We start from the raw sequence: 18,431 nt of genomic DNA, 5'->3' as shown, positions 1-18,431 counted from the left end.
GAAGTTATTCTTTTTGTGTGGCTTAATTACCTATCGTTGCAGTTTCAGTTTGGGATGAAGGAAAGTTAGTGGGTCTGACTATGAGATAAAGGGTCTGCCGAAAATCCAGTGGGTTGGACTCACTCACTCATTCTCGGCAAACGGGTGCAGGGCTCAGATCTGCCCTGTTGAGGTGCCCCAGGGGCTCTCTGTGCACGTCTGCATGGCTGCCAGGAGGGAGGGACCATGGGCGGCAGGGGTGACACTTATCAGGGACCTAGAATGCTTGGCTCTGGACTCCCACCCCCGCTGTAACCTGAGCAGCTTCATATTCATTCTTTCTCTGTACTTGCTTGAGAGATTTCACCAGGAGAAAGGGTTATGCAGATAAAAGAAAAATTTGAAAACCTGGAGGCCAGTGTATGTCTCCAAAAAGCCACCCGACATGACAGGTCACTTGACAGCTGACTCCGTTACTTCTTGTCTCAGCTCCTCTGAGCTGCCTGTTGGAAAGCAGCAACATCGTGTGTGTGAGTGCGTACACACGTGCTCCTTTGCTCACAGTGATGGTGGGAGAGGAAGGATAAATGGGAAAATTTACAGGGAGAGGAACTTCATAAATCTAAGATATAATTATTATGAGACTGGAAAAAGTCCCCTCTAATATATTCAAGGGAATCATCTTGACCCAGCCGTGTGTGGGCGAGCCCCTGGGAATTAATAGAGGGTTTTCACCTCTAGCCTATATGATGGGGTGACAGTGATTGAAGCCCAAGATTGAGAGCAGAACCATTTGACACACGCCCACCTAATGAAATAGGTTCCGAGGGATATTGACCAAAATAAAGGGAGTGAATACAGATTGTGCACGGGAAGATTTATGCCCACTGAGTGCTGTGCAGCAATGGGCTTGTAAGCCCTTGTCTCCAAACACTGCCTTGGGCACGCGTTAAGGCGAGGCGTTCAGCCTCGCTGAGTACTGCATCCTCGTCTCTGACAGACAACTTAGTTGTGTTCAGGCTTTTAAGTAATGGCCTCAGAGGATGGCCTTGGAGCACCAGAAGGTTCAGAAGGAAACTCCTCTGCCAGTCTGAGTCCAGGACAACATGGGTCTCAGTCCCTTCTCTTGAGCTTAGCAAGAATGGGAACATCACTCAGGACTGTGTGAGTGGGAGAAGGCTGTCTCCTAAAGCAGCAGTGACCCCAAAAGTCATGTTCAAATGATGAGATTTCTCTGCACACTTGGTTGTAAGTTCCTGATGGATGTAAACTTCTCTTCGGATGGGTCTCTGGTTTTCTCCTGCTCGGGCAATTACTCTGATGGAGACATTTAAGGTTAGGCTGACAGCCTTGACTCCCTGTGATACAATCTATTAGATGTGTTACATAGTTACCCAGCTTAGTACTTACACCACCCTGTGAGGGTAAGTGGTATCTTTTCCATTATACAGACGAGGAATCTGTGGTATCTTCTCCCTTATACAGAATCTGAGGTTTCGAGTTTATAGGACTTGCTGATGGTTGGTGGAGGCAGAGTTAGAATCTATATATGATTGATTTTAAGATATGAAAGAGGAAGAAACCAGATGCCATCCCACTGCTAAAAATTGGCCTGAAACCAGCTTTACATATAGCAGATCTGCCTTAAAAAACCCTCTCTCTTATTTCTGCAGCTGAAATTACACATACACACACACACACACACACACACACACACACACACACACAATCACAAAGACTTCTTTCTTCTTCAAATTGTTTGCTAAGCCAGAAGCAACCGTGGATCACTTGAAATGATGCACTGATTATCCCAGTTCCATTTTTCTTTCACCCTGATCACCGATCACAGCACACTGTCCCTTTGCTGCTGAGTGATGCTTGCTATAAGCGCTTACTGCACCTAAGTGAATGAATGAATTAATGGATGAGGGATGGGTGGTAACAGCGGGAGGGCTGAGGCCCCTTGGTGGGATGAGCTCACTCATCTTCCTGCATCCACCTGCTGTCCTCTCTTCCTAGGGTGGCATGATAGCACTGCTGCTGTCCATCTTGTGCCTTGTGATGATCCTATACACTCGCCGGCGCTGGTGCAAGCGCCGCCGGGTCCCCCAGCCCCAGAAGAGTGCCAGCGCTGAGGCTGCCAATGAGATTCACTACATTCCTTCTGTGCTGATCGGCGGGCACGGGCGGGAGAGTCTGCGCAATGCCCGCGTGCAGGGCCACAACTCCAGCGGCACCCTGAGCATCCGGGAGACACCCATCCTGGATGGCTACGAGTACGACATCACTGACCTGCGCCACCACCTGCAGAGGGAGTGCATGAACGGAGGGGAGGACTTCGCCAGCCAGGTTACCCGCACCCTTGACTCCCTGCAGGGCTGCAACGAGAAGGCAGGGATGGACCTCACGCCAGGTGGGTGACTCGGTCCTTGTCTCAGGGCACTAGGGAGTGGGTAGGGAACAGCTGTTTTCTAATTTCATGGCTGGTTCCCATACCTAGTGGGATGTGCCCGTGCCCTTTCCCAGGTGGGCAAGAAGCGTAAGCATTTTCCTGAGATGATGGGAGCTGTTTTCTAATATACGAAATCAGAAGAACAAGGGTAAATTGGATGGATCCCTCTCCACTTCCACTTTGCACTGGAAGTAGAGGTACTTTTACGTCCAACAGAAGAGTGGGTTAGAGGCTTTTTCATATATAATGAGCAGTCCTCAGGAAAATAGGGATATAGCAGAAAAGATCAACGTGTGTGTGTGACATTTTTGTATATAGTATGTTTGTGTGGGCAATTAAATTTTCCATTGAAGTGGAGGGGACAGAGGTATCTTTCTTTTCTATGACTCCTGAGACTTTGGCCTGGGGTGTTTTAGTTGTGTTGTCTTGCCCATACCTCTGTGGTCTTTACAAGGGATGTTCTTCTTCAAAGAAAATAAAGGAATACAATCAAACTGTTTGACCTCAGACGCTTTGTGCATCTATGAGACACTGGGTGGAAGAGACTTGGATCTAACGTGGCTGAACAAGACCAGAGTCAGTAAAATGCAGAGAGGAAATGACTGTACTTTTCATTTATAGCCTATCTCTCATACTTCTATAAATAACAACTATCTGTAGATAAAACCCCAAGACAATGATCCTTCAAGGAACTGCCCAATTATCTTTGAAGAAGACATTTTTGAAACTGAATATTGCTTAAGATATGTGGACTTTCTGTGGGGCTTGAAATCACATCATAGAGGTTTCCATTCTGCTTGTTATCTAGAGAAGATCCTATGACTAGGCATGTCTTAATAAGATTTAAAGTCTAGACATTCCTTGAGATTAGGGGATGTGTCTTCAATATCTCATATATTCCATAGCACCTGCCATAGTGCTAAGCCCACCAAGTAGCCATATGATTAGAGACTCAGGGAGCAGGCAGATAGCACAAATATGTGAGAGAGCTGGATGTCAGCAATAGGGAACGGAGCAGACTGGGATGAAAGAGAGGGGGCAAGTTCTGCCTGAATGCACTCAAATTCAAATTTCTGTGAAACTCTGTGCTGACCAAAGGAAAGAAATCTGCAGTCTGTATCTCACCAAACGGCCACACGTGGTGACCCTATCAATACAGAATTGGTTGAATTAGATTTCCTTTCTTCACCCCTTCTCTCATAACTCTGTAGTCCCCTAGAAATCAAAAAGAAGCATTTCAGTCTCTGCCAGTCTCTCACTTTAAAGCTTTCATATTTCAGTTTCTGTGAAACCCCATCTCCTTGGTTCATGCAGATTTCCTTGCTCTCACTTTCTCTGGCCTTTTCTTAAAGTTTCTGCCTTGGCCTTTCCTTATACAGGAAGCGACAATGCCAAGCTGTCGTTGATGAACAAGTATAAAGATAACATCATTGCTACCAGCCCTGTGGACTCCAACCACCAGCAGGCCACTCTGCTTTCTCACACCTCCAGTAGCCAAAGAAAGAGGATCAACAACAAAGCAAGAGGTACCCGCATCTGGCGTTAGGGCTTGAAGATGGCTTACGTAATATCAGCAGAGGCAGGGCCGTTAATATCCTTGACCCCCACTCTCAGGCACGGCTAGAGGGGCTGTGTTTGGTCGCAGTCTTTCTACAGGCCTGTTGTGTGTTACTTACCAACAATTTAAATGTATACACACCTTTTGACCAAGTAATTTTAGCAATGAGAATTTATCCTTAGTAAATAATAATTGGACAAGTATGCAAAGATGTGTGTAAAAGGCTGTTCCTCCCAACGTTGTTTAAAAGAGCAAAAAATTGGAAGTAGCTTAAATGTCCATCGGTGGGGAATTGCTTAACTACCTGCACATCTGTCTCCCGTCCAGTGGCTTAAGATGATACTATAGATCTATATTTGTTAATATGGAAAGTTGCCCACCCATCTGTTAAATGGGGAAAAATGTGGTTATAAAATAGAAGGTACAGCAGAATGCCGTTTTTAAGGGGAACTTAAAAAACCTTTATCTGCTTCTGTATCAGAAAAAAGATGGAGAGTGTATTCATCACATGTTAACAGAGTCTTTCTCTGACCTGGAGGATTTAGAGGACATCAGCGTTGTTCCTTTTAAACATTTGGGGGTCTTTTGTTTATTCTTTTCTCTCTTTTTCACATTGAATATATATTAATCCTAGAACCAGTTAAAAAATACAATATAGATATTAAGACATACAGACATATGCCCCTTAGGACATAATTCCAGCCTCTATCAACCAGAATCATGACGTGTAATGAGGGAAATTTCCCTTTCTTCCTTTTCCACGTACCGTCCACGATGGTCCTCTCTGGCAGGTGGCTCTCCTCAGTAGGAGCATGGGCTGGGTGGATGTAGGGCTCTAGTGATGGCTGTCATGTCAAGGTCTCCTTCTCCAAGAAATCTGTGTATCAGGAAGCTCCAGTCCCTGTGGCTACTCCTTCCAGATTGTCAGTCACCCTGCTCATGTTTTCTTCTTGAATTTGCCCAATGATTTGGTGTCATGAAGACAAAACTGAAGACACTGTTTTTGCCCTTGTCTTTTCATTACAGCTGGTTCCGCCTTCCTGAACCCTGAAGGGGATTCTAGCACAGAGGCAGAAAATGACCCCCAGCTGACCTTTTACACTGACCCCTCGCGGAGCCGAAGGCGCAGTAGAGGTAGGAAGGGTAGAGGGGCAAAGTGGGGTGAGAGGGGCCATGGGGCGGGGGAGACAGGGAGCTACAGAGGTGCTGGGTCAGGGAGGGGGCTCTGTGGACCGAAGCCAGTGTCCGCAGGAAGAATTCTTGGACCAAACTTGGTGTTTCCTCCTAAGGAAGAAAGAAGAGCCTAGAGTGGAAAATTTCAGAGAATCATCTCTCCCAGATAATGGCACTCTCAAACAAGTTTCCAAGTTGTTTGAAAGGCTATTTCTTGGTCAGAAGACTCTCAATTCCTTCTGGAAGCCTCGGGAGTCATATTTTGCTGTTTAGACACAGGAAATAAGGTTGATAAAGAGTGTTATATGTGAAAAAATGGACAGTATATTTACCCTTGCTTACCCAGCCATCCCGGGATCGAGTGAGGCAGAGCTTGGTGGGGGGGGGGCGGTAGTTGAGGAACGATCTGTGGCCTGAAAAACACGTGTAGTGGTTTTTGACCTTTAATCCCCTGCCCAGCAGAATCACAGGACCCCCAGGGCCCAAGTCCCCTCCCTTCTCCTGGCAGGGCCCAGGTTGGTTTGTTCATTCTTCTCAGTGTTGATAGAGTTGTCCTTTCACACAGCCACGGTCTGTGACTCTCCACCCTGATGTTCAGTGGCTTCAGGCATGGCTGTTGCAGCTGTGGCTACCAGTGCCTATGACTTTGTGGTCTCACCATCATTACTGAGGGAGGTCTGTGTTCAGGCACCAGAAAAGCTTCAGCATTTACTTGCTGTGTGATATTGGATAAAGACAACAACTTCTCTGAGCCTCAGTTTCCTCACATATTAAATGGGTGAACAATACCTCACGCATAGGGCTTAATTATATTAAAATGTGCCTTTTTGGTGACTGGCAAGGCACTATGAGATCTCTATTGTGTTGCTGTTAGAACTCTCCACAGTGCAGCCTTGGGTTTCTACAGCACTTCATCTTAAAGAATTTTAGACAGGGGCCCCTCAAGATACAATGGAGGGTATTTGAGTGATGTCATCTTGTGTGATAGTCAATAACATTTTCCCCAGCCAATAATCAACCAGTGCCCTTCCCGCAAAGACACCTACCTTTTGGCTCTCTCCCACCTCCATTTGAGTTCTTGACATACTGAGGAATTCTTCCCAGAGATTGAAGGAAGCCCTGTTAATTCCTCAGTTCCAGTTCTGCAGGCTCTGCTGCTATCAGTACAAAAGTTCTTCCCACCACTTTTTCAAGAGATCAGTGGGGCTCTGGGTCACCTAATGTCTGGTGCCCCAGTATCCCTGAAGTGAGAATGTTGACTCTTCATCCTCATTACATATTTATACACAGCAGAGAGTCGTCCTAGGCCCATCCACCCTAGGCCACAGCAAAGCAGGGTGGGTTCTGCTTTAATAAAATCCCGTGTAAGAAAATCTATAGTAATGAATTAGAATGAGTTTCTTTGCAACATAAAATTGTTACTTTTAAATACCAAGCTCTTCTAGTGCATCAGCTGTTTATTGCTTTTAACTAGACTGTAAGCTTCTTACGGATGGGCATGTCTAATTTATTTTTCCAAAGTGCCTAGTGAGGGATTTTGCCTGTAATAGATGCTTGCCAGTGTTTGTTGAATTGAACATCAGTCAGGCCAGCAGGAAATTTTATAACCCACCTGTCATGGGTCAGGCTTTGTGATCAGTAGTAGAAACATGAAAACACGGCACAGTGATAAGACTTAATTTAATAATATAAATAAAGTAAAATGAGTACTCAGAAGAGAGAACAGTTAATTCTACCTGGCAGCAAAAGGAGGCAAAAAGGGAGAAAATAATTAGACTTGGATTACATACAATGCGTAGAATTTCTTGAAAGAGGAAAATCTAGGGGAAGGACATTTCAGTAGAGGAAAAGAGCAGATACAAAGCCTTGAAGGCACAAAAGAACATGGCATTTTCAAGCAATTAAAAGGAGTTCAATATGGTAGTTGTAATCCAGGATTTGAATATATAGGCACACAGGGATAGGAGGGATGGGGCTGGATAACGGGCTAGAGGACCAGTGCATGCACGATGTTAATGGGTTTGCACTTGGTTCTGTAGGTCAAAGGGGACCACTGGAAATTTTGAAGTCAGGTAGAGATTCTGGATGATGGGTTGATGATGCAGAAGGACCCGAGAGACAAGAGACAGAGCAGCAAGTCATTGCCATCACAGGAGAGCAAGTGCCTGTAAACAGTGACTATACTGTGTGAGAAGGGCTGTAACAGCAGGGTGCACAAGGGCTGGAGGAACAGCAAGGAATGAGTGAGAATCGGTTCTTGAAGGTTTCAGGGAAGTGTTTACAGGGAGATATTGTTTGAGCTGAGACTTGAAGAGTAGGTGTATACCAGGCTGACAAGGTGACAAAATGGCATTCTGTGGAGGAGGAAATAATATGTGCAGAGTCACAGGGACATAAACAATAATTGTCTAGTCAGAGAGCAGTAAACAGTTTACTAGAATCAAGCTTCTGGGGCAGCCTGTGGTCTGCTTCGGAAATAAGGCTGGAAGATCAGGAGATCTTCCTTGACTGAAGGACTTGGACCTGACACTTCAGTTGGAGTCATTGAAGGTTTTTTAAAGAGCAAAGCCCTGGTCTGCTCTGCTTCGTGAACGATCCCTCTAAGGCAGCGTGGAGGATAGGTGAGAGCAGGGGTAAGTTGAGGCAGGGAGACTGGGTGGATGGCTGTTGCCATAGTCCAGGGGTGAGATGATAGACTGAGGTAGGGATGCGGAGGATGGAGCAAGAGATATTTTGGGCACAAAATTGGCATTGGTGGGGGGTGGGTGTGGCTTATGAAAGAGAGGGAAGGGATAGACATGATGGCGTTTGGGGGTTTGAGGAACCAAGTAGACGGCGGTGCCATTCGCTGGGCAGTGGAAATGGTAGGGGGAGCAGGGTTGGAGGGAAGGCGCAGAGCCCAGTTTTGGATATCGCATTTGAGTGCCTGAGGGCCATTCGGGTGGTGGATCTGGGCGCTGCTCAGGCCTGGCATGGGCTGGAGGAAGAAATGTGTAAGTGTGGGAAATAGACTCCGTGTTGAAAGGGAGGGTACTAACATGAATAGAAAATCTCCAGGTAGCAAGGGACAGGGGATCCAGAGGCCCCCTGCCACCCTGCCATCACTCCCAGCCATTGCCAACACACCCACTCAGGGAACCTGCTCCCAGAAAAGATGTGTGCAGCCATAGACCACATCTTTCCCCGTGTTCCTGAGAACGGCAGTTGCGAAGACTCCACTGGACCCAGAGATTGAATAGTGAATTGTCTAGGGGCTGTAGCCTCACTGGATCTGTGTGTGTTGATTCCAGCTCCCCTCCTTAGTAGCTGCTTGACCCTGGACATGCCCTATAGCCTCTCTAATGCATTGTTTCTGTGGGAGCTGCCTCGTCAGGCTGTGTCATCGTTAAATGATATGCCCAGGTGTAAGACACATAAGACACCTGATATGTCAGGTGTAAGGTGCCTGACAGGTAATTACACTTACTCATAAGTGTTAACTATCACTATAAGGTTAATCTCTTTGAGACTTAATTTCCTTATCTATAGAGTGGGTAGTTACTGTACAGACTCATAGATTTATTGTAAGGAAGCAAATATTTAAAATAATGTATGTAAAACACTTAGCACATTGTCAGCCATAATAGATGCCTTTCCTTGCTATCAATAATAAATATTAACACAGACTGTAAGAAAATTCCAAAGTATTCGTACATTTTGTTGGCAGCTTGCTTTGCTTTCTTGCTTTCCCACATCTGTTCTGTTTCCATGTGAAAGGTCCCTCTTCTTACTACCATTTTATCCCCTCCACCAAAACCAAACAAACATCCCCCAAACCTCCCTTTTTAGCCCTGTCCCCAGCTACTTGGAAGTGTTTCTTATCCTTCAGCTTTCATATTTTCTCCCTAAGCTTCCATTTATAACCTTACCCCAAGGACTGCAGGACTGGGGAGAGCCTTCTGGTGTGACAATATCTTCTACTTGTATAGAGCAGACGTTCCTTGTTTTCCTCCTTCCAAGCCCTAGACTCTCACCCACAGAGTAGGTGAGAGGTAGTTTGAGCCCCAGGAGTGGAGAAGCTGGTTTGTCAGAGCGCCCTCTGTGGAAAGCCATGGGAAGTGCAGGGAGTTCCAGCGTAGGGTAAAAGCATTCCCACCACCCTTGGGCAAGAGGTTGGAGCCCTGCCAGGAGAGTAGAGGGGGACAGTGCCCTCCTTTATGATTTCTCTTGTGACCTGGCCCAGGAGGTATGCAGAGGACTTGCTCACAGCTGACCATTGTTGACTCTGAGGACCACCAGTGGCTCAGTCCCCTCTGACACCAGGCGATGACATGGTGTTCCATGAGGGTGAAAGTCATTGAGTTCATGCACTAGACACATTTCTCACCTGGGCTGGGTTTGCCAGCTGCCTCCCCTGTTTTCCAGGTTGGGCAGCAAAAGGCCGAGGTGGCCCTTCACTACCAAGATTTTTACCATCAAGTGTCTTGCTTTTGCCTTATTTTCAGTGGGCTCTCCCCGAAGTCCTGTGAATAAGACCACCTTGACGTTGATCAGCATCACCAGCTGTGTGATCGGCCTTGTGTGTTCCTCTCATGTCAGCTGCCCTCTCGTTGTCAAAATCACTCTGCACGTCCCTGAGCACCTGATCGCTGATGGTAAGTCCACCTCTGAGGATGCCACCTCCTGCCCCTCCCCCGAGAAGAATGTTTCAGGGTGGGCAGGGAAAATATAGACAAGCCAGGGGGCCCTGTTACCTATTAGTGTGGAAAAAATAAACCTGGATAAGAAAGACTTAGGACAAAGTTAGACTGTCCACTGATGAAATCAGAAAGCAGGTTAAAAAGAAAAAAGAACAGATCACCTCCTCCTTTCTATGCCCATTTCCCATTTCTATTTGTTTTTAATTAAGCACCTGTCTTTGTGCATAAATGCAGAGCATACTGGCTATAGGTACATAGACACCAAGATTCTCTTAGCCTTTGAATGGGGAAAAGCTAAGTGGAGTAGTAGAATGTTTAAGCATTAGCCATGTTTCCGTTTGGTATGCCTGGTGAGAAATTCCTAATTGCAGTAACTTGCTATGAGCCTAGAACTCTGAAGCAATAATTTACTTTCATCCAGGGGGACCCTGATATAATGAGGGAATAATATACATTCTGAGAGTCCCTGAATTAGTTAAGCCCAGAGCACCTAATTGACTTGTTAATGTCTGTTCTCTTGGTTGCCGTAAGGCTGAAAACAGGTGGGGACTGTCTGGAGTGTTAGAGGGCCTGCTATTTATTTCATGGCAACTGAAGACAGGCAGCAGGTCTCTGTTCCTTGGACGACTGCCAGGGTCTGATGGAGCCGTGCCACGGCCATCACAGAGCTGCTCTGTCCCTGTATCCCTTGGGTCCACACTAGTAGACATGGGATGAGACAAGGCAGCAGCGGATGATGTGGCGGGAGATCCAAGTAGTGGCCGACCACTTGGCCATCTGCTGACCCATCTGCTGACCCCTTGCTCTGTGACTCATGGCGGGCCAGGATTGGTAGAAGTAATGACCTCGGGCTGGGGCTAATCTGCAGAGCATCGCTCAGTCTGTCTTCAGTAATGTGTGTGTGTGCTGTGGGTACACACGGGCATGCCTCCTCTCTCTCCCCCTGCAGGGAGCCGCTTCATCTTGCTGGAGGGGAGCCAGCTGGATGCCAGTGACTGGCTGAACCCTGCCCAAGTGGTTCTCTTCTCTCAGCAGAACTCCAGTGGGCCCTGGGCCATGGACCTTTGTGCCCGGCGGCTCCTGGACCCCTGTGAACACCAATGTGACCCCGAAACTGGTAGGCGGGAGCACCGGGCAGCGGGTAACTGTCAGAGTTCATGCCTCTTGCAACTACCCCTCAAAATCCAGGCCATCCCTCCCAACTGACCCATTACCATTGGAAGCTGAGACTGTGCAAGCTGGCAGCATGTGGATGAGCCCCTGGGCTGGCTGGCTTAAAATGTGAGGTCATCTTCTGGCAGAAGCCTTGGAAGCCTCCTAACTGTAGCCCCAAGCCAGACAGCTCAGCTCGGGATGACCTCCACAGCCCATGTGCCCTCCAGTCAGGGGATATCAGCCAAGCGGGCTAAACTTTTATGCATGTTTATTGTAGAAAATATGGGGGGCTTCCCTGGTGGCACAGTGGTTAGGAATCTGCCTGCCAATGCAGGGGACACGGGTTCGAGCCCTGGTTCGGGAAGATCCCACATGCCGCGGAGCGGCTAGGCCCGTGCGCCACAACTACTGAGCCTGTGCACAACTACTGAGCCTGCGCTCTAGAGCCCACGCGCCTAGAGCCGGTGCTCCGCGACGAGAGAGGCCACTGCAATGAGAGGCCCGCGCACAGCAATGAAGAGTAGCCCCCGCTCACCGCAACTAAAAAAAGAAAGCCCACACGCAGCAACGAAGACCCAACGCAGCCAAAGATAAATTAATTAATTAATTTAAAAAAATGGGAAAATTAGAAAAGCTTATAGAAGAAAATGATAATCATCTATAATTCTATCTCCTGCAGAAATAATTTAAAAATTTTAATGTCTTTCCTCGCTTCCGATCTTTTATCCATGCCTGATTCTTAGAGGCTTGTAAGCACACTAAGTCCAGTAGAGTTTTCTTGATTTTTTTCACTTAACATTCTATCATGGGAATTTTCCAGAACCACTAAATAATCCTCAATAACGTAATTCTAATGGCCATTTGGTATTCCACTGTATGTCTATATCATAGCTCATTTAAATAGTCCCCTATTATTTGACATGCAAGACGCATTAAATTTTTAATTTTTACAGACACTACTAAAATGAATATCTTTCCACATAAATGTAGGGCATGTTTGAAGTTATTTTATTCAGATAAATCTCAGAAGAGAGATTACCGGGTCAAAGGGTATAGCCATCTTTCAGGCTGTTATATTATCCAGGGGGGCTGGGGCTGCTCTGAGAGAGAGGGTTTGAATTCATACGCAGCATGTACTGGGGTGCTCGCAGTGCTTCTTGAGCTCCAAGGAGTATGGATCCTTCATCCCAGGTTGCTTTGCCCTTTCATTGTAGAAGGGGTTCCTCTATGGTAGTCTTTATAAAGACCTATTTCCAGTAGGTTCAGCACCACAGATAGCTCCTTCCCAGAGGAGTGGTAAGATGCCTAAGAATCAAGGAAGGGGAGGTACTGATGTCTAAGATCCCCAAGTGAAACATTGTTGGAGTCTAGGGCCAGCTCTTCCAGCTCTCTGTACCTCACTTACAGCCCCTCCTCCTCCTCCACACACACACACGCACGCGCACACACACACACACACACACACACACACACACACACACGCACGCACACACGCACACAGACGCATCTTTTTAAGGTGCCGGGGTAGAAGGATATTAGTAGAGGTTGACTCCAAGGGATCTAGCTGTTACTTCTGTTACAGTCCATTGCTACAGCTCTCTGGGGGAGTAACAGGTAACTGCAACATCTAAAGTTCACCTTCATAGGTCTAAAATACGTGGGCCCATCACAGAGATTCTAGGTCCCCCTATGAAGGAGAAAGTACAGCATTTTAAACATCTGATGTCTAAGACTGCTTACTTGCTGCTCCTCCCACGCTGTCAGGCAAACACCAAGCTAGACAGATGGGCCGTGCGCCATGCCCAAAAGCCAGTGGGCTCTGGAGAGAAAAGCAGGCTCGTCTCAGAGGTGGGGCCTCTCCATGCAGCTGAGCTAGTCTCTGGCCCCCTCTGACTTGGATTAGGAGACCCTGGACCACCTCACTTGTTAAACTCACTTCTGAGAGAAGCGTGATCTCCAGAGGGCCTTGGAAGCTTCACCTGAGGTTTTAAAGAACAGGAAGCACTTTGAATTACAGGTGGAAAGAGGGGTTGGTGTTTTAAGCTTGGAGGGTCTTAGAGGTAAACTCCTCGTTCCTTTAGGTCAATGCTCAAATTCCCCAAGAAGTTACACGACTTGCCCGAAGCCCCACAGCTACCTAAGGCAGAGTCGGTGTTCTGTCTACCATGAAATCAGAGCAGAAGTGGGACTGTAAAGGCTTGCTTAATTCCCCCAAACAGGTCAGAGCCAACGTATTTGTCACTGTGACACTATTCAAGCAATCACCGTTGCTAAGCATCACTGTTTCCTGAGCCAGAAGCTGAAGAACCTGCTTGTCCATAGCAAAGCTCCCATCACCTCTTCAATCCCTCCTGGATGTCTCATTTCTGATCCTTACTGAAAATGACTTTGGGAAGCCCCTCCCCTGCTAGTGGCTTCCCAGTGTCTGCGACAATTAATGAATTTCCAACTGGAAAGCCAGGGGGAGAGATTAAAAATAAGAACCCACCACAGAACTAAGGTGCGACATCTTCATTCCGGGGTAGCCGCTGAGAAATGATACTGCAGGGGCTTCCATTTTCATTAGTGCTGGGGTTGGAAACCCTCCCCCTTCCTGCCCTGCTTCTGTCTGTGCCTGGGATGATGTGGTCATCCCACATGCTCAACAGTAAGAAACTTTATCGCCTCCCACACTCCATCCTAAAGCCTTTCTCCAAAGAGCTGAGTGTGGGCATTGGCTGCAAGTCAAGTCGACGTTATTTTTGCAGTCCTCCAGCTAACTCACTTGGAAATGTCATAGTGTTGGGACATGTGCTTTCCCAGCCATGCCGAGGGGTCTGCCCACATGGATGGGTGGAACTGTGCAAGTGCACGTGGATACTTTTTCACACATGCAAACAAACACACAAACACAGGCGCTCAGTCACTGCAGAGGAGCACCCTCCAGTGCCTGAAGCTCTCCTCAGGCATCCTTCCAGTGTGTTTCAAACTTAAGTGTGTGTTTACTCGTCACCTGCACAGAGGTCCAGAGTACCAGGTATGGTAGGAGTCATAATGGGCCCCCGAAGATGTTCACGTCCTAATCCCCAGAACCTGTGAAAATGTTACGTTACCTGGCAGAGAGGAATTCAAGTTGCAGATGGTATTAAGGTTGCTAGACAACTGATCTTAAAATAAGGGGAGTATCTGGATTAACCAGGTGGGCCAAATGTAATTACAAGGGTGCTTAACAGTGGAAGAGGGGGGCAGAAGAGGCCAGAGTGACACGACATGAAAAGGACTCCACCGGCCATTGCTGGATTTGAAGGTTGAGGAACCAGTGAATGTGGGCATCCTCCAGAAGGTGGAAAAGGCAGGGAAACAGATTCTCCCCTCAAGTCTCCAGAAAGGAACATAGCACTACAGACACCTTGTTTTTAGCCCAGTGAGACTCATATCAGATTTCTGACCAGCAGAACTGCAAGATAATATATTTCTGTTGTTTTAAACCACTGAGTTTGTGGTAATTTTTTATGGCAGCTATAGAAAACTAACACACTAGGGAAGGAGAAAAAGGACAAAAGAAAAATAAGCATTGTTATGCCCTCTTTATATCATTCTGGCACAGTTTATAGAAGGTGGCTGCACAGACCTTCTGCAGATATGTCAGGAATCTATGGAAGGACTGGAGCTGGAAGAGACTTGAGACCGTTTTCCCTTCCAGCCTCCCTTTTGCATTCTAGCAACGTGCTATCGGGAAGGGACGTAATGTACCTAAAGCTCTTAGCCTGGAAGCCCTCTGCCAACTACACACTGACATCCTTTCTCAGATCATCCCAGGTTAGTAACCCTGGGTGTGTCTCTGGTCACGTGGGGCTAACAGCAAACCACTGAAATTGTAATGCTTTATGCCCGGATGGATCCAGCCAGGGGTTGACTTTTCCTGTACTTTCTAAGGGTTTTTGTGGTGGTTGTATGTTGGCTTGTTTTCTGAGGGCAACACAGACTAACTGGCCACAGCAACTTCTCTCTGCTGCATTCCTGGCCTTTATTCCGCCATATGGGCAGCTGTGGAGGCTTCACACACCTGCTTGATTTCACAGCCCCCTTCAGTTCTGGCCACAGACCCTCACTGCCCTTTTCAAGATATGTAGCTTTTATGAGTCTGCAAGGAGCATGCACTTCCAAGCTAAATCAAGTTTTAATCACCATCCAAGATGGTCCCTGAAATTCCTTCTGTCCCAGATCTTTCCATAGGCTGGTCCCAACCACGAAGAAATGTGTAAAATCTGGTGAGGGGCATTGGACCAGTTTTCCAGACTCACTCTAGCCCTCCTCCCCTTTCCTTACTCTGAATAAGGGTCTCTCTCTCTCTCTCTCTCTCTCTCTCTCTCTCTCTCTCTCTCTAGTCTTCCCTGGTTTTTAGAACCTAGTTAGGTGGGGTAGCACAGCACCCATTTTGTTCCTGCCACCTGGATTGCCCACTCATCCCAGACTCTCTTTTGTGGCTCAATTAAAGCACCTCCCTTCAGGGTATACTTTTGGCCTGTTTCCCTCTGTCTGCCCTCCCAGAGTCATGCGGGGTTGTTTGACTCTGAGCCTACCTCTTGCCTGATGTCTGCCCAGGAGAGGAGACCAGGCAATTAGATATTATTCAAGCCCAGATGTCTGACAAAGATTTCCCTTTTTGGATGAAGCGTACCCAATTCACTTTAATAAAAGCCAACTGCTACTGAAGGATGGAGGTGATCAGGACTTTTGGCCTTGATCTGTAGTTATGTCATGAAGAACTTGTGGTGAGCCCAGTCATGTCTGAGGAGCCCTAGCTTCAAGGTCTTTCTTCAATCGTTTGATAAGATTTGTGCCTCCATCCATCTATGGAATGGGAAATGACTGAAGGCACTGCCTGTGAGCATCTGCCTTCAGGGTACCAAGCACAGATCCAGTGTAGGCATCTCCAGCCCCTGCACAGATCATCTCTTGGGTGGGCTTCTACTCTCTGGCAGTGTACTTGTCTGTGAGTGCCTCCTGCAGGGCATGCTCCATCCCAGTTGGGCACTTCTCTGTGGCCGTGACACGTCTCTCTGTTGGATTCCTATGAACACCACCACAGAGTCGGCACGTCATGTGTTCCCTGCCATCTGTCACAGCAGATGCAGAGACTGTAACACTTCTAGCTTAGGAGGGCATCCAACACCCTTGTGGGGTCTTTAAAATTCACAGCTAACAGTCAGAGCCTGTGCTTGCACGAAACCCCTCTTAAAGTCAAGATTTAGCAGTTGGTTGCCATAGCAACTTTCCTCATCAAGTCTGAACTCCTTTCAGTGTAGATGGCCAGACTGGTTTTGAGGAGGAATACAGAAGAGGGAAGTTTGGTGAGTTCCGGAAATGAGGATGATTTAAGAGACAAATTTTGGAAATCCTCAAACTCTAACATGATATGTTTGAAAAATGTCTCTGTTGCTCTGACTTTGGGCTGCATATAACATTATATGGAGGAAAGCTTTATTTGTTGTCAGTAGTGTGTCCCCACATAGTAATGAGTGATGGAAATCTCATCAGGGGATAATGACTGAAGGCAATTTGAGAAAGGTAAATGTGCTCTACAAATGGTAGATATTGCCAGCATTAGGAAAATCAAGCTCTGCTCGAACTCTGAGTTGTTACTGCATTTATTTTTACATGTGTTGTGGTAACTAGATATCAAGTGTGGAAGGAGGACTACCTTTTTTGTCAGTCTTTAATTCTAGGCAAGCCATCCAGTCAAGAGTCAGACTGATGGATTTGACAACCTCTTGAGATTCCTTCCTGTTTTGTAATATCATATCCATGCCTAATGTCCACAAGGAAATTGAAAGATGATCTCCTTAAGGGCGAATCATTTCTGGGTCCTTGACCCATTAGTTGGCTTGATATTGGCACCTTGGGGAGAGGTGGTGGTGATGGTATCTATAAATTTGGGACACGCTCTTTAATTAATTTGTTTATTTTCCATTATACAGTATTTATAAAAGGTCTACTCAAATATAGGAAAAACTAGCTTGTTCATGCTCTTGTGTAGCTTATAGTCTAGAGTCCATGCTTTCTTTGGAATTGATACGGTATGAAGCGTGGCACCTGGTACTTCCCTTCTTTTGCCCTCCTCTGGTCCTTGCCCTCGTTATCTTTCCTTCTATCAGAGAAACAGCCTTCACCCGAAAGCCTTATCATCAGCTACCGAATTTTCCTCTGTGTTTTCCTTTGTTCGACTCTCAGCTCCCTGACCGTTCCTAGATAACAGCTCAGCACCACTGAAGCCAGTAAGTTTCACCCTATTGTGAATCTAGCCTGCATGGAAGCCTGAGTTTGTCATACAGGAGACAAAATACTGATCTAACACTCCCTGTGGATCCCTCACAAACTAAGTTACTCATTTCTACTCCACTCCTCAGCACCTTGACTGAGCAGGTGTTGGAGAGGAAGACGAGTGTTATCTGGTGGTGAGACCCTGATGGACAGTAGCTTATAGGTCAATCTCAACAAGAATGGATGCACTTAGATCCTAAAAAAAACTTCTTGCTCAGAGCCTACCCAATCCTTGCCCCCATAACTGTGAGGCCCCTTCACTTCATTTTTATTGTTTTTTTTATCTTTGAAAAGAGAAAATAGCTCTCAAAGCTATGATTCCATCTATATCCTTTTTGAGTGTTTCTTCCCAGGAAGATAAAGAAACCTTATCCTTTGTCTCCCTAGGGTCTGGCACCTTTGTAATTTCCAAATTAGGAAGTCACACTCTGTTCTTTTGCTACCTATAAATTAAATAACCAGCCAGTGAAAAACACAATACCGGAGCTTCAGTGGAACTGGTCTCAGCAGTTTAGGGATACATAGCATTGCCTAAGGAATTATTAATATAAGGAAGCAGTTACAATTTTCTTCAAAGTCAGACTAAGTAGAGCAATGCTTCTTAATCTTTTGGGGGTCTTGAATTTGCTTATAAATCTGATGAATGTTATGGAGGCCTGCTGAGGAAAGATGCACATACACATATGTACAGTTTCACATACGACTCCAGAGGGGTCGTGGACCCCTTGGTACACTATTTTTTTTTTTTACATCTTTATTGGAGTATAATTGCTTTACAATGGTATGTTAGTTTATGCTTTACAACAAAGTGAATCAGTTATACATGTACATATGTTCCCATATCTCTTGTCTCTTGCGTCTTCCTCCCACCCTCCCTATCCCACCCCTCTAGGTGGTCACAAAGCACCGAGCTGATCTCTGTGCCATGCAGCTGCTTCCCACTAGCTATCCACCCTACGTTTGGTAGTGTATGTATGTCCATGCCACTCTCTCACTTCGTCACAGCTTACCCTTCCCCCTCCCCATATCCTCAAGTCCATTCTCTAGTAGGTCTGTGTCTTTATTCCCGTCTTACCCCTAGGTTCTTCATGACATTTTTTTTTCTTAGATTCCATATATATGTGTTAGCATA

The 18,431-nt window shown here is 46.5% G+C and overlaps 1 protein-coding gene across 2 annotated transcripts in view; it reads left to right on the top strand.

The window, feature by feature from the left end:
* Positions 1–18,431, top strand: part of ASTN1 (astrotactin 1) — a 323,018-nt gene that overhangs the window by 148,099 nt on the left and 156,488 nt on the right. Inside the window, exons 3-7 of one of the 2 annotated variants that reach the window (XM_024133669.1) lie at positions 1,999–2,392; positions 3,811–3,957; positions 5,016–5,123; positions 9,647–9,796; positions 10,791–10,958. In XM_024133669.1, coding sequence (XP_023989437.1) covers positions 1,999–2,392; positions 3,811–3,957; positions 5,016–5,123; positions 9,647–9,796; positions 10,791–10,958 — 967 coding nt within the window. Of the gene's footprint in view, positions 1–1,998; positions 2,393–3,810; positions 3,958–5,015; positions 5,124–9,646; positions 9,797–10,790; positions 10,983–18,431 lie in introns of both variants that reach the window. The other variant, XM_028488086.1, reaches the window with a different exon arrangement.

Source organism: Physeter macrocephalus, chromosome 4, assembly GCF_002837175.3.
Source record: "Physeter macrocephalus isolate SW-GA chromosome 4, ASM283717v5, whole genome shotgun sequence".
Taxonomy (NCBI): domain Eukaryota; kingdom Metazoa; phylum Chordata; class Mammalia; order Artiodactyla; family Physeteridae; genus Physeter; species Physeter macrocephalus.
The sequence above is the reverse complement of the archived record's forward strand: the minus strand, read 5'-3'. Positions and strand labels throughout refer to the sequence as shown.